This window comes from Polyodon spathula, chromosome 11 (assembly GCF_017654505.1).
Source record: "Polyodon spathula isolate WHYD16114869_AA chromosome 11, ASM1765450v1, whole genome shotgun sequence".
NCBI lineage: Eukaryota > Metazoa > Chordata > Actinopteri > Acipenseriformes > Polyodontidae > Polyodon > Polyodon spathula.
Window position 1 is genome coordinate 5,528,370 of NC_054544.1, and position 24,883 is coordinate 5,553,252.

The 24,883-nt window shown below is 35.3% G+C and overlaps 1 protein-coding gene across 1 annotated transcript; it reads right to left on the reverse strand.

Annotated features, from left to right (window-relative positions):
• Positions 1–306: 306 nt before the first annotated feature.
• LOC121322999 (sorting nexin-4-like) lies at positions 307–23,788 on the reverse strand. Its single transcript, XM_041263702.1, has 14 exons — positions 23,656–23,788; positions 22,378–22,502; positions 15,102–15,240; positions 14,864–15,013; positions 14,575–14,622; positions 11,673–11,728; positions 11,458–11,530; positions 9,370–9,431; positions 8,763–8,828; positions 6,830–6,919; positions 6,207–6,306; positions 5,534–5,679; positions 4,473–4,587; positions 307–1,855 (listed from the first exon to the last, which is right to left on the reverse strand). Exons 1-14 carry the CDS (start codon positions 23,767–23,769, stop codon positions 1,808–1,810), a joined length of 1,332 nt encoding a protein of 443 aa, XP_041119636.1. The 5' UTR covers positions 23,770–23,788; the 3' UTR covers positions 307–1,807.
• Between the last annotated feature and the right edge of the window lie 1,095 nt (positions 23,789–24,883).

Consider the following 24,883-nt stretch of genomic DNA (forward strand, 5'->3'; position numbering starts at 1 on the left):
ATATATATATATATATATATATATATATACATATATATATATATATATATATATATATATATATATATATATACACACACACACACACACACACACAAAGTGACTAGAAAGGAAGTTTACCATATCAATGATATGGTGCATTGATGTGACTTTTTAATAATCAAAAATAATACCTAATCAGGTATGAGGCAACTGTAGTACTTCAGAGAATGCTTCTCAATACAATATCAATCTTTTAACAAGATCAGTCTTGCAAACTTGACATCCTTTCTAAATGCAATGTGAATTGAATACTGAAGTCTCTAATGTATTTTAAGATTCATTTTTATTCATGAAGATATTTAACAGTAATTTTTCTATAGAAATTTAACCACCTTGTACATTTTCACAAAAAAGCAAAATCTGACAATTTAGAAGCTTTATTCCTTATCATTTTTGGCACAATGCTTACAATGTATGTACACATTCTTTCCCTTGTCAAATTTACTAGAGCTATCTACAAAATCAAGCATGACAATAAAGGCTAACATTGAAGTCTAGATAAAAGACACAAAAAACTAAACAAAAGCAGGCACTAGTTGCATTTAGCAGATGGAATCAAACTGCATCAAATAAAACATCTACACTGTATTTGCAAGGTGTAGCTCTGTGGCATCTGTCTCTTTCTATGTTTCTTCTCTTGTGAAGTTGGCATTTACAGTCAGTTTTAGTTCTTTATCTACTGCACCCTGGGTATGCCTGACCAGTTATGTCTATATGGGTCTAATATAACCCACGTTTAAAAAGTGAATGGAGACGTATCCTTTGGAAGCAGGACACTCCCCTGATACAAGGAAAAGTCCCAAGATTTTGTTCCAGCTTGCAACACCCAGACAGTGATAAGTGCTCATGAACATACTGTGCTTGCAATAAAAAAAAAGGTTATTTCATGAGAGAAGAGTTTGGAAGCCAGCTACTTTGGCAAGACTAGTGTGTGGTTTATTGGAAAACACCTTCAGCACTTCTTTCAATTGTGTAAGAAGTTTTAAACACCTTTTAAAAACATCAGGAGTAAGTCACAACAGTAGTGTTTTCTTTAAAGTAATGGAAATCTCTGTCAAATCCTCATCAGTTTAAACTGAAATCTGAATATGCAAAGTAGTTCGTTGTGTATTTAATATATTCTGGGTTAGCTGTCATAAATCACAAACAGCACTGTTAAACGTATTTTGCATAGGTCTATGTTAAAGCACTGGATTCAAAATATATCATTAAGACCGTAAGTACAGCCAAATGATATGATACATATGAGAAATACAAGAAATGAAAAAATATCAAATAACTTTTCATATTTAAAAATGATGGAAACCATGCGTTTAAATATGTGTGCAGTGTCCAAAAACCATTTTGAGGGAAACATTTTCAACCAAAACTACATTTTTAAAAAACCTCAGAAAACATGCACAAAAAAAAAACCTATAGAAAAAAACTGGCATCTAGTGAGTACATATGGAAACTATCTAAATCTATATAATTTACAAGAATTTAGCAGCGGCAGATTGTTTTTAAAGGGTACCATTCATGTTTCCACTCATCTATATCTTATTTTGTTTCTTTACTAAAACATGACTTCACCTTATTGTAAAAAATTATAATTTTCTGCCTCTGAAATAAAAGATTTGGTCCAATCACGTTAAAAGAAGATCCACTACGCTCCCCCCTGATAAGGTCCTGTGTTATTTCATCAACACTTCCTTGGTGTCTGTTATCATTGGCTTTGCTTCTGTGGTTTGTTGCTCCTCTGAAGTTACAGGATTTGGTATCAACGTCACATCTTGCTGAAACACTCTTTAGCATTGGTCCATACTTGAATTCCCTAAAAAAATAAACAAATGTGTTAAACAAGCAAGGCCAAAGATTAGACAAGTTACCATTAAGAAATCATATAAAATAAATATTAAAAGCCATGTTCAATAAAAGACTGCAGTAAGTTTAACATGCATACATTTAAGATTTGTGCATCATATTGTAAATTATAACATGAAGAAACAACATTTTCCATTCTGCTTTATGTTTGGAATATAGAATTATTTTTTTTTTTTAAGATCGGGAATAGCTTTGGTATAATTCCCAATAAAAAGCCTGCTTTAACTAGATCTGTTTGATATCTTTCCAGTCAATGTTTTGATTAGACTTTTTTTCTTTGATTACTACTGTGTATTTTTACACCACCTAAAATGAAACAGCAGCAGCAGGCATGTAAGACGTACTGTTATGCCAGTGCACAACAAATCTTAGGGCTAGATCGCATATGTGCTACAGAGACACAACTCTGGGTAAACATTGCTCAACGCTTCTTGGGGCTTGGAAAATCACCACGAAATCTCAGCTGCAGCTGGCTATGGATTATAAAAGTAATACTGGAAAGATTTATGGTTTGGTTTTTGTCTGTTTTTATATTTTAATCTGTCCGGTGATATGCATAACACACTATTTCTCAACATTCTTCCATTTTTTGGAAAATTAAGACTAATTACTTGTTTTTCAATTAAAAGTTAGAATGTGATCTTTGTGTCAGCCAGTGAACTGGTAAACAAACAATAAATTCCAGACTGTTTCTCATCCTATGTCAACTGAACAACTGGCTTTTATCTTCTCATATTTCTCAGCCATTATATTTATTTGCCAATTAAAACTTCTCCTTCAGTTCTTTCAGTGGGTGCCAGCAATAATCTTAATATGCATTTAATTTTAAAAACAGTTTATGATTATTCACTGTACAAAGAAAACAAGTTAAACGAGTATTGGCATTTGAAATGCTAGTTTGAATTTTTCTTTTTACACCATTTAACTATTTTCTTTACTAAAACGTGATTAAAAATGATCAAGTGGTAAGTAGTGTGTTCAATTACTGCAGGTTGCAGGTATTGCTTTCAGTATGTGGTAGCTTTGTTGAACAGGGCTACATGCCAGAAGGTGGCGACATTAGCTTACATTTTTTATTTTTATTTTTCCTAATCTTTAGGTAAAAAAGTCATTTTTTACCATGACTAATAGATTTTGTCTCTGAAATGTTTTCTTCTTTTCTGCGATTAAGACAAATCTAGTGACATTCCTGCTGGTTGTGTATCCAAGTGTCTTGGGATACGAGCCTTTGTGAAGTCGATATATCTGTTAAAAACTGTGAGTCTAGACGTCTTACAACAGTAGCAGTATTTATTAATTCAGGATTACATTGTACTTACAAAGAAACTCAATTTAAAAGATTACTAAAACTCAAACACTAGCTGGGTTGTGCTAGGCAAAAAAAAAAAGTGTTCATAAAGAATTCCTTGAAAACGGATACTATCTTTAAAACAGCCTTTAAATTTAAGCTAGTAATGAAAATAGTTTGAAAAACCTAAATTGTGGTTGCTATCTCACTGAACCCTTTGCTAACACAAAGGTTAGGATAATAAAACGATCTAACAGATAAAGGCCCTCTGTAGCTTGCACAGATCTGAGGGCTCTGTAGCATTCAGTGCAAGCATATATGTATGTTGATGTTTTTAAGCGGCGATTGGGGAGGAAGATCTTAAAGGGTTCGCTGTAAAGGATTTTTTTTGAAGGGATGTTCATTTTTTAATAATTAAAATAAGAGCAACGTAGTGATCCATTCAAACCAAACTATCTAGCCACATTTAGCTGTACTAAATGACACATTTCTGAATGGCTAGAACATTCATACCAATGCATGGATGTTTTTGGTCAATCAGTTTGCCGATACAACTGCGTCTCTCCATGCTAACACTTCTGTTGCATTCTGTTGGACATATCTTCAGCGCATTTATTTTATTTTATATGTCTGCGATGTATAATTTTAAGACGTCTTGCACTGTTGACAGTTTAAAGGTATATTACCTTATAGCTGTGCGTGCCAAGGTGCTGTATGCTGTACTAGTTTGATCTGATAACTTTGAGGTACATTAATGCAGTCCCCTGCTACCAAATCATTTGAAACCCTGCATCGGACAACTTCTAGTGCAATCACCAAAGCCTTAACACAAACACTCAATAATTACGCTGGACGCCAGCCAACTAGTCAGTCATTCCAAAAGATTTCCTCTGAGCTTGCGCTGCACAAACAATTGCTTCTGTTACAATGTGGGAAACCTACACAAGAGAAATGTTTAAAGGACTACACATGAGCTCCTCAGTGAACAAATGCAAATCAAAACGGTTGTTTTGTCTGCCTTATTATTGTAATGTATAAACACTAGAAAGCAATGGAACTCTAAATGTACACAACAAAGTGAACATCCAAAATGTTGGGTTTGTGTTATTCATTTGTAAAAATAAATAAATGCATACAAAAATCAATAGAATATGGAATTACCACGATTTATGAATTTCTAAGTTCTAACTTGTCAGGTTTTGACAGTCAACTGTGTAAAAGACTTTCTGTAAAATCAGAAAAAAGTGTGCAACTTTTTATATTAAGAACAAATGCCCACCTTTTTACACATGCTAATCTGCATCACAGCATAGCTGATAAGGGCCTCCTTCAGGTCTTGGTTCTTCTGCTCTTTAAAGCGATCAATATCTATCCAAGCATTCCGTACATATTCCCTGGATAAAGGGAAAATAACAATTACACAAGGATGATACTTGTGATGGGGAGCTACCTGAAAAATACATTTCAAAATAATTTTTTTGTATATCATTGTACTTTAGACCAACCATGTTAATTTAAAAAGAAATATAGAACCCTCAAAGCAAAGACTGCCATTTTTCAATTCACGTGTAGTATCTACAGTAACCGTGGGGCGCAAGAGGAGTAATGCTTTATTTAAGTGTACCTCACAGTGAAACAGAATGCAAAGCGCTCATTATAATTTGAGGTCTTAATAAAGAAGTTAGGGTTACGGGTAGGGTTAGGGTGGGCCTCTGAGTTTGATGTTAAAGAAAACGTGTGCTGTGAAATGAGATGCATGTAATAAACTGCATGAGACAAATAGCAAAGGTGTATGAAAGCGAGGAGTCAGGAGATTTCAGCACATTACAGCTGCAGCACATATGGGCAGTTAGCTGTACCCTGTAAACACTGCCATCTTGGGCCAAACAGTGCAGCTTTAAGCTTTAAGATTTAATATTTACAGGGTGAAAATATTTGTCTTGATAGTAGGCTGTAAGAAATTATTGAAGACTGCAGTCTAAACCCTACAAAGCGATGGCCTGTGTATCAAATAACTGTTAAGTATAAAGTACAGCATCTGATTTATTTACTTTTCTATATGAATAGTGTTGAGTCGTGTCCAGGTAGAACAGGGTCTGTGTTTAACCTCAATGTTTAAATGAGACAAAGACTGGTTTTACAGAACCCAGTTAGCATTAAAATCGAGGAATACCTTACCTAAGGCAACATTTGGTAGTCTGGCATTACTGATAATATATACAAGGTCTTTGAAACCAGCTGAAAATATCAACCAAATTTAAACAAGCAAAACGTCACCTAAACCAAAACATTTCCAAGTCTCTATGTGTCACAAACAGCAACGCACATGCATCAACTTACTCGCATTCTGCGTTACTGGTCTTCACCAACTCCTCCCCCTCAACTATTTGTTCCTCTAAGACTTTTAACTTTGCCTCTCTTTGCTCTGGTGTCTCCTGTCCAAACAACTTGCTGGTCATTCCTTTCAGGGAAAACGTCCTCACAGTCTTTAATAAATATATATATATATATATATATATATATATATATATATATATATATATATATATATATATATATATATATATATATATATATATATATATAACTATTCTTATTGTATTGTATGGTTTTATGCCACGACCTATTGGAATGAGCGTATTCTAGATCAAGAATGTTGTGATCAAAATATTGGAAATCATACCATCTGATAAAAAACAAACAGAACTGAAACAAAATGCGTACAAATTATTTCTGCATACTGTACATACTGAAAGAACTGTAATTTCCTTTTGGGGAACTGCAACCGATTTCTATGCACTTTACAGCTTTCTTAAGTTATGGATTTTCACCTAATTGTGTAAACAATATTATTCACTGTGGCAGGAACAGCATCGAAGTTACTGGAAAATCTAAATCCAACCCTGCACTTCAGATCACCCCCTTCCCCTTAAGTATGACGTTATGTCAAGCATTGTTCATTTTTCATTGTTAAGTTGCTTGAGACTGTGACCCTCCCCCACCCCACACACACCCCAGTTGCCAACTCTTCACGTTGCTGCTTCTTGGAGACAAGATCCTGAGCAGCGGTCTCCAACTCGTACTGTATTAGCTCATGTTTCCTGCAAACCGCCCTGCAATGACAAACGGGAGCAGAACACCATGTTATTACTTCATATGTGGAAACAGGGGCATTATTTCTTAAAGTAATAGGAATATATTTTTTAGAACACTATTGGGGATAAGGACCCCTTGAAAAATTGGGTGTATCTCTCAATGGTTCTATCCTGGTTAAATAAATACATTTAACATTTTGGGATGTTCCAGTTTAAGGTTTCAGTCTATTTAGGATTATAAACTTGGTAATGATCAATTCATTGATTACTCAGTGAATATCAGCAATGTATTTTTATTTTCATCCCATTCTTGCATGCCATGATGTAATATAAAAACTCATAAGAGTGAATAACAAAGGTTACTGTATGCAAACTTATCTGCAAGCAAGGAGGAGAGTATGAATGTAAATGTATGAATGAAATGCCAATAGCGAAGACAGCATGTGTCACTTTTGCATTGCTGGAGATATTTTTGCAATGGTTTCACAATCATCTTAAAATATAGTACACTGGAACCATTACTAAAATCAAACACCATTACCTTAGGGCTTCAGAATAGTAAAGATACTCCTTTAGCTGATCTGCATAGTGCTCCTCTTCTTCCAGTATATCATCCACCGAAGCAGCATACCTAAAATCAGTAATGGATTAAACCAGATAACTTTTACACCCAGATTTTGTTTTGGTGTGCCAGCTAAAATTATTTATTTATTTATGTATTTATTTGACAGGGACAACATACAATTTTTTACATTTATGACATGTCTTGAACCCAAATTTAGCTAGGAGCTAATTTTCAATGGCAGTCCCTGGAAAAAACACAAAAACGGAAAAAGAAAATACAAATAAAGTAACATTTACAGAAGGTCGAGCATCAGATAAACAACCCAAGACAGCAGCAACCTCATATCCTAAAAACAACATCACTCCAAAAGACAATCTCATGACACACCCAATCTGGGATCATAAACATCCACACCTCAACAATCCTACAATGACTATATACTACACAAAAAAAATATATTTACATCAAATAAATCTTCACCCAGTTTTATTTAAAAATATCAAAAACAAAAACAAAAAAAACATATTAACTTAAACTAACATTCACATGCACACATTGAAAGAAAGCAATTTAAATGCATATATAACAGAGAAAATTCCATTCTGAATCAGAAAAAATAAAATAAAATCCTGTAAAAGCCTATGTATTTTAACAAGGGACAAACTTTCATATACAAGCATCTTGACAGTTTGGGAACTAGAAACTAAGCCCTACCAGATGGCCCCTCAGAGTGCTTTTCAATGGGGCTCTGGACCTTGCTTCTACTTAACATATTTACTAAGTTTACGGTTGTTTTGTGAAAATGCACAAGCTATGGTGTTAACATTTCCGGTCGCAGTGGACGACACAAGGGTGTGAGTGGCCATAAAAATTTGAATTAAAATATAAATAAATAAATTAATGAATGGACCCTCTGTGACAACACACACATTCCTTCTGTGCTTTACCATTAAAAAGAAGCCAACTTATAAGACAAAACAATACAGTACTTCTGTATGGGACAAAAATACATAACATTAGTTTACTAAAATCAATAGGGTCAAAATCCCTTTATATTCCTCTGCCTAGTTCCATATTGCACATACTCAGTAGATCCCAAAAGATAGCTCCTCGGATGCCCGCCTTCTTTAATTAAAGTCTTTAAGTATACATTCTGTAATAAATTGGGTTCAGCATGACATTTAAATCATGGCAAATGCTCAGGACATAATGAAAGTAGTTTCCAAATATGATTTACAGCACTTCTGTTAAAACTAAACAGATTAATATAAACATTTCTGCCTGTCTGTTTAAAGATCTGCAGAGCTTTGCAAAAAAAGGAGATAGATTTTCTATTCATGGTCTAGGATTTCCTGTAAAAGATAATGTTGTTTTTATTACAGGAAAAGGAAACCAGCTGTTCTAAGGTTTCTTATTCATTAGTACCTGAAGATGTTGGCAATTTTCTGAACAAACAAACTTTTTTCCTAAGCAATTCAGGGATCCAGAGGTAAACGTGATCATGCCTGAAAGTAATAAATACTTATCCTTGAAATAACAATGTGTCAATGGGTATGTATGTCCATTTACTTCAATACATGAAGTCAATGTCACTGGATTGGATACCTGGCTTCATCAGACACTGCTTGTCAATCTGGAACTCATCAGAATTGAAAAAAAACAGCTTTAAGTTATGTCACTAGTTTTCTTTGGCACAGTGGCTGAAGGAGATCTAATGGAGTTCCAAAAAAACCAAACAAATTTAACAAAAACTGAAAACTCCCTAAGGTTCTACGGTCAGCTACTTGTAACACCGGCTCCTGATTGAAATCCAACCAGTTTTCAACTTATCTGGAAAAAGGGTATGAAAGCTTTACATTGAATTCTACAACACACCATCTGGAGTTGATGTGTGTTTTAGGGTACTCACGCGTCCATGTGGTGACCAGCACTCTGCAGCCCATCCCCCATCTCCCTCTCTATGGCACTCCATTCACTACCAGACAAATGCAATTGCATGTGAATTGTTCATTAGTAATGGTTATAGGTGATTAACCCTTCCATCGTCAGCAGAAATAATAGGGTTCCCATGGTAGACAGAATGGGGTGCAAATTCACCCCACATTCATAAATGTAGTTAACTTAAAATAAATAAGTAAACAATAAGAAAGACACAAAACGGGTTTACATTAATATTATTCATTGACTAAAGTGTGTTACATCACCTGTTTTTTTTACAAAAATACCAAATTAATACACATTTTCTACATCTCCCTCATCTCTCCTGCAACTCAACAATCTATTCTGCCAGTAACCAGGAGATGTGAAAAATGTTATATCTTTTGCATCCCTCTGAAGCTAGAATGGGGTACAAAGTTACCCCAAAAATTGTGCACTTAAAAAACCATGTCCACTTAAAACACTAAATCCAAAAACTATTAACTTAAAATATATGTAGTCATCTGAAATCTGAATATATGTCAAAGCTACAATAATAATAATTAAGGACATTGTGCAAGGTGCAGACTCTGTCTTACCTGAATACTCTTCCATAATTTCCATGAACTTTGTATACCCCATACAGACGGTCTGCTACTTTCTGTAAACAACACCATAATATTAAAAACAAGAATATTCACCGGTGAGCCTCACCCATCCATCTAGCTATCTATCTATCTATAATTAATCACGGCTGTGAAGCAATTAAAAAAAATTAACTGCAATTAATCTCATCATAAAATCTCATCATTAGTTAATCTTGGTTTTAATTGCATATTTAATTGATACAGTTACTGCATCCACCTCATTCAAGTTTGTTTTATTACTGATGGTATTATTATCACTATTATTTCAAAGTTCTCATTATTAATAACTACAAGGCCTTATGTGGTTTTGGACCTTCTTCAAGATCTGCTGACCCCATGTGTCCCTGGCTGTTTCGAAATCAGAAAATGCTAATCTTTTGACAGTCCCTAAAATTCGTTGGAACTTTGTCGGAGAGAGGGCATAGTTATAATGCCTCTCATCTTTGGAACTTACTCCTGATTCATATCAGGAATGCTAGCACAACTGAATCTTTTAAATCCTGTTTGAAAACGTATTTGTTTGGGTCTGTTTATTTGTAGCTGGATTCCATCCTAGACACAGGCTTTTTTATATTTATTTTGTAAAGCGCCCTGGAATGCTTGCATGAAGAGCATTATAGAAGTGAAATTTGTATTGTATTATTATTTATTATTATTATTATTATTAAAAAAACAACCCACCATAAAAAAAAAAAAAGTTGTCCTATTTCTCGATTAATATTGTTTGCTGTTAAATGGTTTGAACCAACTGCTAAATCACAATGGAGTCACTTTATTACTCACTTAATGCATTTCACATTGTACTGTAGATTTTCTTATTACTTTCCTTTAAAAGGGTATAATTTACTGATGTTTTTCATTGCCGTTTTAAAAAAAAAAAGTATTGTCTCTTATTAATAACTTAAAATTGTCTAAATATAACAATGCATGCATTAACGGTTATTCTCCTGAATTGTAAATTCTATCACACACACACACATGCACCCTAACCTTATAAAATTTTGACTTCAGTGACAGCTAAACGCATGTGACGCATATCTGATTATTGCATTTTGGCCCGTTCCAACCCTTGTGTCATTTCTGTGTTCCCTGAAAAACAGACAATATCAAAATGCATATTTGAAAAGACTGTGTTTTTAAATAAGTAGGCTTCCATTTAGATGTACTGTACTGGTTTTGTTGGTATAGTTCTATATTATTAACTGAAGTAGTATTTTAATTCAGAATTATATAATTCTGAAAATATCACTTGCCAAAACTAGAGACGACATGTTAACTGTAATACAGTACATATTTTTAAATCCGACGCAGGTGGTGCTTCAGATTAGATGTAGTCTACGTTTTTGATACTGAAATTTGACAAGAGATACGTCAAAGCATTTATTTTTTGTATTCAAACAAACTTCCATTCACAACAAGTCCTTCACTTTTAGTGCTTTGCTCCACAGTGCAGTTCTGTGACTAGTTTTCTATGCAAACGCAGACTGCACTCATTGTGTTGTATGCGCTCCAGTATATTAAAATGGTGACGGAGGGAATGAGTTACAGTGGGTCATGCTAAGAGGGTCAAGACAGAGGAGTGTGATTAAGGAATAAAATAAATTAACTGTGATTAATTGACAGCCCTAATAGATATATACACCCACACACTGCATATAGTTTCCTAATTTTTATCCTCAGGATAAATTAACGTCTTTCCTTTACATAAACCAGTTTCAATAAGCAATTTTTTCAATGCCATGTTAAAAATGCGGCCTTTCAATCACAATGACTGGCAGCTTACAATTATATCAGAGAAAGTCTGTTCCTGCCTGGTTTAAACTAAAACACCTGGATTCATTGTCCAGAACACACAAGACAGAAAAAAACCCTTTGTAAAATAAAATGCCACTGGCATATGATGCGCAAAAACCAAACAAACAAACATGTATTTCAATTAATTTAAAATGTCAAGTGCAGCGCTCATACTCTGCTACAAAGTAGACTGTCCTGGATAAGCTACGTATACAATGTATTATTAACCTACTTGACCATACTTACAGCTCTGACTCGAAGCAATTGTGATATGACTGACTGCAATTCATCACTGTAGTGTTTCAGTTCTGTGTATCTTCTGAAAGTGAGAATGAAAACCACCATCAGACAGAGAAGACAACAGTGAACTCTTAATAGAAAACTATTCTAGGCTATATATTGTTTACCTTACTTTGTCTAACCTTGTGTACACATATGTAAAAAAAAATAAAAACACTTACTTGTCAGGATTCTTTACTCTAAAGGTAGCATTCAGAGCTTTCAGCCTGGAGTCAGCCTAAAAACAGAATTGCACATCATTTATTAAAAACTTTGCATGATGCATAATACTGTATTTCTATTTCTTTACATACTCACTGAATAACATTTCCATTACAATGACAACATTTTACTGAGCAGTGAAATCAAACTGCAAATAAATTGTACTTGCAGGCAAGAATTTCATATGCTGCTTTTACCTGAAAGTTTAATTACATTTTCTGGTACAAAATTTGAAAAATCAGTAGGTTTTATGTTTAGAGCAGACAATACACTTCCACTAGATGCCAATGGAAACTTTACCCTGAAAATAAACGTGCTTTAACATGTGCCACTAGCACTGGTAGTGACATGTATATAATTTAATAACACACTATGATACTCTTTCTCAGACTCTGTGCCAGCTTAAGGCTGCATACTAAACAATTTTGGAACCTGGAAAGTGGGCTAAACACTACCAAAACTCATTGCACACAACCTTTAGGGCCAACAGATGGAAACGGTTAGCAACATTTGTTTTCAGTGAACTTTACTCTCAGAAATTAATGCATATTCCAGAAAGCTATTACAAGGAAGGAACTCCAATCACATAAATACAGAACAAGGTTAATAGAGCAGGAAAAGTTCTCCCTTGCGTAGTTTTACACAAAACCACATTACATTTAAAAAATATGCTCTGCCCTTTATAAGTGATGCAATAAGGTAAAAACCTTGGGCACTTAAGATTTTATATCTCTACAACCAAAGAAAACAAACCCTGCAGATGTGTGTGTACCCCAGTGTAAATATAGTTCCGTTAACCCGAGCCTTGCATATTATATTTCTATAACAATAAATCACGCATTGTAGAATGCTGTTATCTTTAATCAAGTTTCATTCGCGATAGCTTTTCCTGGTTTATAAGGGATCTTCTTTTGCAAAGAATCCATGTTCCTTTTACTTTTGGGAAATCTTTGCTAGTCCCATTGACTAATTCCCACTTGCGTGTATTCTCCTTATTTGTTGTTTATATAACTTGCAAGTACACATTTTTCTTTTTCAAGCACATTTTTTTTTACAGTATACCACTGTATCCACAAACTGCTCATAAATGTTACTCCTTGAAGTAATGGACCCAATCATGAAAGCTTCCAGAAGCACGATCTCAATGGCAGTGACTTCACTGGTCAGGGGTATACAAAGGTAGGGTTACATTAACCCTTAGCGGTCCATTTATTCAGCGCTTGTCAGGCGCATCAGATCCAATTTATTTGCACACACACTGTTTAAAATAAAAAAAAAATTCAGATAAGACAGGTTTAAAAGGCACTGCATAGCAAAAGAACATCAGCACTGCATCTCCAGCCAAACCCCACCCCTTGTTCGCTGTTTTTTTCACATACCTCTTCATAGTCGTGCATACTGATAAATCCTCTCCTGATCACTCGTCTTATCACTAAATTCCTCAATAATGCGATCCAAGTCATAATTTTATTACTACATCTCAAATAGCTCTGCAAATGTCTCTGTGGTGTAGGGGCTATGTGTATTGCTATGTGTGTTGCTCACTTATACCCTGCCCCCCCCCCCCCTTTTCCCACTTCATTTTGGTCTCACTTGGCCATTGAAAGGTTTTCTCTGCTTTTTTCGGAAAAAAAACGACTAGAGACCTGTGCTTGACGTCTTTTTGATGATGTTGGACAGGGTCTGACATCGGACTGGAAAAGGAAAATTGTAACGTCAGACCTGTTCCAACACAGGACCGCAAGGGGTTAAATACGAGAAATTAGTATGTACTGTACAGTATGCTTTAATTATTTTTTCTCTGAAGAACATTTAGTTGGCTTCAACAAAGCTGGTAAATTTGGTGTCATTAAGGTTTCTTTTTCAGTAGATACTAAAATAACAATTACACAAATGGAGAATTAAACTAATATTCCAGACACAGTACATGCAGAACTGAGAAAAAGAACAATGTCTTTACTGAATAACAATGGTTATTTATGTCATGCCAAATAATTACTTTATTAAAAACAGACAAAAGACACAGAGTTCACATACTGTAGCTAAACATCTACCAGGCAACTGATGTAGTAGCTAGTGTACCTAATTTGAAAATGAATGGCCCTCTTTATGGGACACCTGTCTACTGAGCAAGCTATTAAACATTCGGAGAGCAACTGCTAAATACCAAATACAAAGTACTGCACTGACATCTTCACACATTGAGCACTTTATAATAGTACATAAAACATTTAGAATCTACCCCCCCACCTTAGCTTGTTTATGCTTTACATTCAATGTAAGGTACAACATGACAACAATATCACCAGCAGACTACAAATCACATGATGACTTGACAAACTGTAATGAAAGCACTCTTCTGTAAAGCAGACCACATAAAGACATATGTCGCTATAAAGCTGTAAATCACTGTTATTTCTAACTGGGAGCTTTTCTCTATTGCACAAGCTTTTAAAGGAGGAGAAAGGATTTATCTTTTTTCCATTGTTTTGAACAGCAGAGTCATAGATCTAACCCCCCCCGGCCTGCCTCACTGTTAAAACACTGCTGAGCTGGCATTCCCAGGCCACACAAAGTTCAAAGGTAGTGAACCTCACTGAAACATTACTCTTGACAAAGTGTCAGAATTTATTAAAGCCATATTTCAATTTCAACAGAATTCACACAATAAATAGCTATTTTTACAATATGATCGAGGGTACAGCTTGAAGGCTTTTCACCTTGGTTGGTGACTTCATATAACATGGATTATTTTTGTATGTATGTCTTAATGGACATAACTGAATTATAGTGCAAGGAAGAAAAAAGAAAGGAGCTGAGCAACACAAAACGCATACAAAGCAAACTGAATAGCTGCATTACCTTTGCCTGAAAGCCTGTATCATACACCACGTCTTTCCAGCCATCATCCTATGTAAAAAAAAGAAAAAAGAAAGGTATTTAATGTTCTGTACTTTCACTGCCTTCCCTTTGAGACACATGTAATGGCAATAAACAATGAGAAATGAGTCTGTTTACAAAAAATTGCAAGAGTCAAGTAAGTAATTGTGGTTCAGTATTCGTGAAGGGAAAATGCACCAACTACTAATCTAATGAACAACTTCATTTGTTCCTGCTATATGGTTATTATTGGGGGGAACGTAAAGAGTACCTGTGTTAAAAACAGGTAAAATATCTTGTCTTTCGAGAGGACAGAATGTGAAGCAACGCGAAGCAGAAAGTTCTCCAGTCCAATTCGCCTCCTTTCCACAAAATCAGGATCCATGTTATCTGCTGACAGCTTGTGCCAGACAAATTCTGCCTGTGTCAAATGAGAAAAGAATCAACGAACCAGTCGAACACAACGCAGGAAAAGATTGTGTTGAACATTAAGAGGTGATCGTTCTTACTCGTTTTTCAGGTAATGGAGGTACAACAATGTACGGGAAAGTAACTAATAGATAGTTCCTCAGCAGCTCAAATTCACTGTATCTCCTCCAGAGAGAGTCTGGGGCCGTGCTCAGCCCTTCAGTTATGGCGTCGACTGGCCTATTAAGAAGGAAAGAGAAGGTGTCACATACAGAGGTGCCCATAACTATCAAGGTATCAGAATTTTAGAGCCTGCATTTTTTTCCAAACAAACATAATACACTGAATATTAATTTCCTTTTTTTTTTTTTTTTTTTTTAAAAGATCAGTTCTGGAAGTCTTCCTTTTTTAGGTCTCTTCATTTCTGGAAAACACCTGCCTGTACTTTACTATATAAATGAACATGCATTGTATTTTGTCCCAGTTTAAAAATGTATTATTGGTTTACAACTATGGCACCACAGAAAAAGTCCTGAACTATTTATAATATGCAAAGGACATACAGAAGGCTAAACATTAAAAAAATAAATGTAGAATCAGATGTGTTGCAAGCTATCTGTCGTTTAGTTACAAATCAGTTAAAATTGGTGCACAGTTTTAGCTTATAAAGAAAACAAATCAAAGTTCTGATTTTTCTACAAGAACATAAACTTTTTTTTTTTTTACTATAGCAACTGATCAATGCAGTATGGTATGAACTTTATTTCTAGAACAGGATTCATATAACACACGTTTTCTGGCCTATACAGTACTTGGACAACAGAATCTAGAACTTTCCCATTATACATATCCCTAAAGTAGCCATGTTTATTCAATGTGGTTTTATTCCATTTGCCCCCAAGCATCTTTTTGATCAAGCACATTTCATACTGGTAATTAATCACACAGACTCTAATCCTCTTCTCAGCAAAATCTGACTACATTAAGTGCTTTATAAACATTCCTACACATCAACAGTACAGATTAATAACAAAACGACCTGAACACAGTATAACAAGAGACACCGAGACAGAGCGCTCTTCTTGAAGATGTTTATCCCGCGAGGCAACATCACGGCACTGTGGTTGCTTCTGAATCAAAATTACACAACTGTTGTTCTAGTGCAATTTCGTAAACATAAGACATCAGTACAATATCAGTAAGCTTTCCAGTGAATCTGGCCAAAACACCACAAAAAAAGTTAAACGAGCACAGCTTTATGCAACTTTGATACACAAAGTTTATTAATTCTTGTTATAATGACAATATCAAACAACCCGATGATGCAAACCTACCAGCGTATAAAAATTCTGTAGTCTACAAAACAGAGTATGTGGTTTGCAGCATTGATTGCTTCAAATATTTATCTTTAACTTGTTCCAGAATACTGATATAATTACAAAAGACTGTTTAGCACTTTATGTTTATGGAATTTATCAAAGGGGAATCCTGAAAGTTCACAACCACTAAGCAGGGCTCCACACAAACTTTTTGCCTTGGGAGCCAACGGTTTCTACACCAAAAAAATAAAAATAAAAATCACCAAATCCAATTGCTGGGTCCCACTGGCAGCATGTTGATTGACTGATGTACCTGCATGGACCTCTCAGAACTACATTTCCCATCATCCTCCTGCTCACTGACAAATCCATCTCAGTTACATGTAAGCAGAAGGATGATAGGAAATGTAATTCTGAGGGAATCTGCTGCACAATTAAAATTATCCTTAAACTCCTGATGGTAAACAATATAACCGAATCTATTATAGACTGGACAGGTGCAGCTGCTAAAGAAGTTGCAACAGATGACAAAATCCGTTTGTGCTGACTCAAAACGTTACTTAGGCACCCTGTGATTTGACTGGCGAGAGAGAACATTGGTTTATTGGAGTTCACAAAGAAAACAATGTTCAGCTTCATATGATACCTTTTCACTTCCTTTTTTTGTTCAATTATTGAGCTTTTTGCTGCATTACAGGTCTTCATTAAATAATTATCTTTATTTTTAAGTTTTCAGGGTATTTTGTTAATGGCACGTGCGCAACACAAAAACCTTAAGTGCATTTTTATTTTTCATTGTTCTTGTTCTGAATTTCTTTAATGCAACTGTTCATTTTAAGCTACATTTTTACACAACAGTAATCACACACATGTGGCCACCATCACAACTGTTGCATAAAACTGGGGTTACCATATTCTTTTTCGCATTTGCAGCCATTTTAGTCTCTGTCTGCAGCCCTGCTAAGGTTAACACATTGACAATTGAATGCTTGCTAAGAAAATGGCAGAAAGAATACATGGATCCCAATAAAGACATAATACTGGGTTATTTTAATTACATCACAATATATGACAAAAGTTGAACTTGGGCCCAAATAATCTCTGCACCCTAAATGCCTAGTAAAACAGGAACTGTTACTGTTTGTGAGGAAGCCATGCCGATAGGATTTAAGAGATAATTTTTTGTTTTTCTTTTCAGACCACATACATATCCCAAACTGACAATGTAACAATACTGACGTTTTTAAAGAAATATGACCCTTGCAAAATTGTGTTTCCCAAAAGGAAACAAGAACCCATAATGGGCCTTTGCTAACATTCACACTAAAAAGAAACTTCTGTTTTGCGTCAAAGCACTCTCAACTCAATATGCATGACCACATGAGGAATCAGATTACAGTATGGCCCTTTTGCTGCCCTAGTGTAAATAAAGATTAGCCTTGCATGTTGATATAATAGTTTTGCTGTATACAGAGAAGGAAAACATGTGTTTCTTTTTAAGATGAATTCCAACAGTATAGCTCTATGCTTCCTGACTGACCTACTGGCTAAAAAAAAAAAAAAAACACTCTGATAAATGCTGTCAGAAAAGTTTAACAAATGAAACTCTGCAGACTGCAACTTCACATTAAAAGAAAAGTATAGTGTGCCACCGATCACATCATAATTGAATGCACAGTGATGCAGTATTGTTTTCAGTATTTTATGCGGCTTACACACAAGAAACGTCGACTGGGTTTTGATAGTTTTGCTGAAGCCTCGCTGTACTTCGTTGTTGGTATTCAGGATGCTCTGAATATCTGAAAACGGGCTTTACATACTTGCCAGAACTCTATGTTCAAAGGCTACTAGATTGAACTACTTCACATTTATTGCAATAACTTAAAAAAGTGTGAGTGACTTTAAATAATAAAAAAGTGATTTATTTAGCAGGTCTGCTGTCATCATTATTTTATTGGTAATAAGGACCAACCTTATTATCCTCAGTAGCCTCTCTGGAGGAACGAGTCAAAACAATTATCAGAGCCCCTGATAATTGAACTGAACCAACTGAGAGGAGAGTATGAAATTACTTTTGCTTCTCTAGCAGCACACATGCAGTCATGGCTGAATGTCAAAAAAGATTTTATGTTTGTAACTGCTGGTCATGTAAATGCAACAGGATTTATTATTATTTTTAAGGTAATGGTAAGTTGCAATGTATGAGGTACCAGTCACTTCCACTACAAAGAGCACCTGGAAGCTCCATATGATTTTAATTTTTTTTAAACTGTGTTTGCAGGGTATAGGCACATGTGCGATAACTCCTCAAGACTGATTTACAGTAATTTCCTGTTGAAAATAGTTCACATATCAGTTCCACAAGTGTTTCAAATAAAAGGGTGCTAACCAAGTGTTTAAAATCAATTTCTTGCCTCTTATTAGCACTAGCAAATGAATCACCTTGTTTTTACTACACAATATCTTTTGGTTCTTTGCTTGTATTTTTTTCTACTTTAATTTGGAATATGCAGATGTTACAAAGACAATGCAACAGATCAAGCTGCAAGTGTTTCTTGTATTGCAGTTTAAACTCAATCCAATAGCCTGTGACATACAGAAAAGGTACCAGGATGCAGCAGTATATCTGCTGTGTTATTTGAAATATCTACATATCACAAATTAATATAAAATAACAAGTGTAGAACCAAAACCAGCACGATAACAGGCAGACCAGCAATATTATTAACAGGAAAGATTTTAAAACATTGGTTTGTACTGTTTTAAATGTTTATCAGCATAAAAAGCCAGGGAGAATGAAATAAAAAAGCGATGATCCACATTTTTCATTTCTGTTTTACTTCCTGAGTTTTAACAGAGTTTGGAAACAACATGTGGACAGTACAGTAGCCTATTTCAGCAATAGCAGCATTACACTGAGGTGAAAGGAGTCTGAATTACAAAGACTCTAAAATACTTAGAATGACTATTGGGCAGCATCGTCAGCAGAATCAAGACTTACACTCCCTGTGAAGCACTGCGGAACTGGGAAATAGACACCTCAACAGGACTGTGGATAGGAAGGATATTTCCCACTTCAAATCACACAAAATATCACTTTTTAAACTTTATCAGTTCATCAGAAATAACAATACCCACAGACTCAAAGATCAGTTGACTCAACAGAATCCTTCTGTGTAATACAGGTATGATAAAAAAATGTAAAAAGTAATTCAGATTTGAAGCTTTGTTTTCCTGTAAGACCAATTTCCAGAATATATACCACGATCTAGAAACTTCATTCAATTTTAGAAAGCTGTTCTCTGTGCAATTGAATTTGTCTGAGGTTGGCACAGGCACCATAAAACCAAGGTACCCTGCCCAGAAGTATCCAAAACCTGAACAACAGTCAGTTATACTGGAATTCTGATCTTACAACACTAGAATTCTCCTGCAGCTTGGGCTGAAATTAGTTGTCTTGTAGTTTGCAATACTTAAGAAAGATTAATTGGGTCCAGATTTCTTTTCTTTTCCTGGCTTTAAAGGTAAAAGAAAGGAAAAAATGCTACACAGTCCTTCCTTACATATTAAATTTAAATCAGTGTGTTACAGCAAGTGCCAGATGAAGGTCCTCTACATTATCATCCACTATAAAGGAAGCAGAACACTGAGCAATGCCTGGTTGAGCCTGCTTCAGAATTCAGTTATTTTTCAGATTAACTTACCAAGCTCAAAAGTATTTTTCTACAGTATAGGGAGGAATAAAGCTTTTTATCTTTACAAAGAACAGAAACACTTTAGGCCAAGGTGACAACTCAATCATCCAAAAGCTACAGATATTACACTGTACTGGACGTATCCAACTTAGGAAGATGCTGAGCTTCAAGTCAATCAATCTTCCAGTGGCCACACAGGAATGAGGTACATTTCAACTAGCCAATAGTATCTTGTGTTTTAAAGATTTGGTTTTTTTAGCTGTATCTTCAAAAAATAAAACAAAAACAATGTATCTTTGCAGTTCAGACCTGTAGAAATGTAATTATCCTTTTTTTTCACAGCCAGCATTTCTTATTCATTGCCAGTCTAAAAACAGTAGGTAAGTTTGAGGCTATGAAGAACAAAATTAATATTGCATTATTCATATACTTGTAACACCTCATCAGCAGAATGGCTGTTTCACGCAAATGTTTTCCTTTTATTTAGACTGAGAACAATTCAATTAACTTAACTACAAAAATATATAAAATCACGTTAGGAAAATATAAATGAATGAAAAAAAGACAAAAAAATAAGCGTTAGTTGATTACTGACAACCGGTCAGTGCGCAAGCAGTAAACACAAAAAGTGTGTTACAACTCAGTGAATGAATCAGCCTGCATAAACACTGTACACCATAAATGATGTTGTACTGTATAATAGGAATTACCTGGGACAATTACTAGAATACAAGCTGCATTGGAACAGCACAGTACCACTTTACTTACCTCATGGACTGTTTCGCAATCTGTAATGTATCCAGCATTTCCAGCCTTTAAAATATTTAACAATTTATGCCAACCCCAAACCCCCAATTTCCAACTCCACTGGTCTCAAGTGATAACTATGCACACTTCCATCATTGGAACTGACTTCTGGAAAGCATGTGCACATACAGAACACATGATGCACGTAAGCAGATGATTACTTACTAAATAACATGTATACAAAGCAGGCTTAGAAATGAAACATATACAGTAAAAACCATCAGAGACTAGGCGCTGCAATGCTGGCTGGCTTCTGATAAACATTAACATAATGACAACAGAGAAGTACCTCATACTATTCTAGTTAATTACACTGTCCCGAGTGAATTTAATAAAAACCACAGCGTAAGAAATAGCAGATGCAGTATTGTTATAGCCACTTGGGGCAGAGTGTTGGATTGGGGCAGGTTATGGTTACACTGTGGTACCTGAAGAGCTTAGACATGACTCTGCGAGCCGTGGTCTTGCAGCCACAGAGATGCTTTATATCAAATGAATTGCTAAATGTACACGGCAACACATTTCTTCAGAAATAGCACTATCAACTTCAAGATGGAAACCATATTTAAAATAGACTTATTTTACATTTTCTGTTACAGGGACTTCACATTTCAACACATGCACATCCATTAATACTGAACTGCGGATGTTTGTGCTATGTCGAAATGTCACCGCATAAAACTAAGAAACATGGCTCATTTTACAAGGCAAAGATTAAAATTACTAATGACTGCACAGACTACAAAAGGAAATGCCAGCTGACTTTTGCATTTCAAGGTTCACATTTGTCATTTACATTTTTTTCTTTACCAAAATATGGCATAGAAAATAAAACGGGATTACTGCAAACTTTAATCTGTCTTTGCATGTAAACCTCTACTACAGAGAAAGTTCTGCTTGGGTCCTGAGGTCATGCTTTGAAATCCTGCAATTTATAAATGCATTCAAATGACTAATCTGCAGTACAAATTGTACTGAGTATCGGTACACAATTATGTGCAAAAAACCCACTCAAACATAATAAAAAATGCTGATAATGCTGATGTTTGTATTTGAAGGCCTTTCAACCAATCTTTAAAATTATACAAAATTTATTTGTGCAGATCACCCCCCACAATGGTTTTGCATAATTATGCAGCTTTTTTGCATATCTGCAGGGGGTCATGGAAGCGGCAGCCAATAAACAGTCATTTGCGTCAGAGATACATAAATCTATGTTACATTGTAATTTTTTTTTTTTTTAACATTTCACAAATATCAAACACATTTCCAGATAAATCATTAATATGTTCAGTGATACTAAGGAGACTACAGGGCACACTATCTTCTACTGTCCACTGAAGCTTGCAATAATGGACAGTCAGATCACTACAGGAGCTGATTAACTGCCCTGTTAAATATATAAAACAATACAACCACAAAATGTTGGGAACTAAACTCCTGCACAAGGGCTGACCACCCCTACATTTGTTTTACCTGTAGGCACGGCTCCCCAACCGTTGTATTGTTCAACTACAATACTCTGTACAACCTCAGGCCTGTGTTACTGTCCCTACCGTGTTTCGATTAGGTAGACCGTATAGACCTCCTGCATGTTCACTGAATTCTTCCCTGTTCTCTTCTCTGCCTCTGAAACACTGATCTCCATTTTCTTCAGCAGAGGCACCCCTTCTTCCATCATCTATTGTTATAACACAAAAAGAAGACTTTTCATTACACACATATATAAATAAATAACACAATTAGTACCTGGCGGACTCCTTTTTTCAGCTGTAACATAGCTGGACAATGCAATTGCAATACCCGCACCCTCCCCTCTGTATGTTTTCAATCATTATATTGTTGCTCTAATGATTATTTTTATTCTAATCATTACTCCTATTGCTTAGTATAACGGGTTTCCTTCCATCCTGCTTGCAGGACTATGCTTTGCTAAGTTCATCAGAAATGCTGCCTTATTGGGACCTTTCAACATACATGGACAGTCAATACATATCACATGATTTATGAAAAACCAGAGACAACGTGCATTTATTTATATATTAAATAAAACGATTGCAGTACATGTATTTTTTTGGAAACTCCCCCGAGAAACGAGTCTGTATATTTGAACGTATGCAAATAAACGCTTCCTTATTTGTTTTCTATTCACACTAACAAACATTAAAAACATTAGAAATTATGTCTCCTGTTACACATTCGGCGAAACAATGTAAATATAGTTTATATATATATATATAGCTTTTACCGCCACTTATATATTATACCCAGTTTGGAGTTAAAATAAATCTATGCTATCTAACCTAAATTCTGCTTAGAAACTGGATCAGATGACCGGGTGTGACACGGACATTGTGGCCAGTCTATCTTTACTTCTTAATACAGTACATAATACTCCAAGCATGCACAACACAGATGCTTAAAATACTGACATAATATACCTGAATGTAATTTATACTGATAATATTATAATATAATTAACGCGTGCTTGTAAAGTCTAGGAAAAAAAATTCCCAAGGCTAAACTAAAACTGCGAAATGTTGTTTATATATCGAACCGTTTTAATAAGGATTAGTCGCTCTCATAAAATCACATTTAAACAGTATTACTGCCATACAATTGTACATATCCATACAAAACAATGTCACGGAGACCACAGCGTGAGGCACCGATCCACCACAACTTTGCCCGAGCAGCTTCAGCTGCAGCTCTGCGCAACAGTGGGGACGGGGGAAAGGCCTGTTCTGATGTACGGCACAGTAACATCCTAAGGTCTGATGACTGACTTCTCCAGTATTTCTCACTGTTTTGCTAAACCTGTAGTATCCAGTTACCGTGTTGTTTGTGTTGTTGTGTAGCTCGGCGGCGGTGAAGTCAGTATTTCCGATCACTGCTGCCTCTTCGTTCCCGGAATCCGCCATCCCGTCCAGCACTTCGTTACCTCGCATGCGCACTGAACTCTGTCGTCACAGCCCGGAGTACAGTGCTTGATCTCTGGCTGGATCCCAAGCCGAGCAGCGCAGAATACAGTTAACTACTGTGTGGTTGCCACGTAAAGTCGGTCCCATAAAAGTCTGTTACACGTACACAATATCGGAGTGCCGTATTGCCAACCCGTTTTATTTGGTAAACTAATGGTATGATAATTTTACATCATTTATATTTGTTTAACTAAAGAAATAAATAAAAATAAAAAAAATAAAATCTGATAACAAACATTTTCCAGGAGGTATATTTTAACATGCTTTAATGATGGTATTAAAAATACATTAAATGCACTGTATTTCTGCACCTTTATTTAAACCCGTTCTGACATTATAGAAATCTGCATGTCTCACATGGTCATGTGCTGTGGCTTTAATGCATTGGCAGGGCTAGGCATAGAAAACAGTTATAGACAAGAATAAACTACTACTGTGTTCGTAAAGTTTTACTTAATTTAAATGCAGCTCGTTTATGATCACTGGACTGTCAAATAACTAGGGTATTAATGCAGTAATTGCGCGCTTTTATCACGTCGTACTGTATTATTGCAATACTATTTCAATTGTATCATGTGCAGTACATGGGCTATTAATAATGAATACAGCCTGGGTTCCCCTACAGCTACCGCATTCATACAGTAATGGCGGTGTTTTACCACTTAGTGCAGTTTGCGCATAATTTAGTCTTAAACACACCTTATTGTGTTTATCATAATCTAGGGGGTTATGGCTGTCTGTCTGTATATCTGTCTGTCTGTCTTTCAAATGTAACTTTACCAGAATCCCTTTAGTAAAAAGAAAAGAAAAAGATACACCATGTCAAAATCGTCAACATCATCACGACCAACACTGAATGAATGTAAAGTGTTGTGTACATAGCCAGGAGTCTGTGGGGGTGGGTTAGTGGTCCACTTTACTGATTTCAATCAGTAAATGTACTTTTTATTTGTAAGTGTGACATGCAGTACTGTATATCCTGCAATTTTCCGAAGTACAATTAGCTTTTAAACGACTTTTTTTTTTTTTTTTTTTTTTTTTTTTTTTTGCAGTTCTGTAACAGTGCACTTTTGCCTTTCTA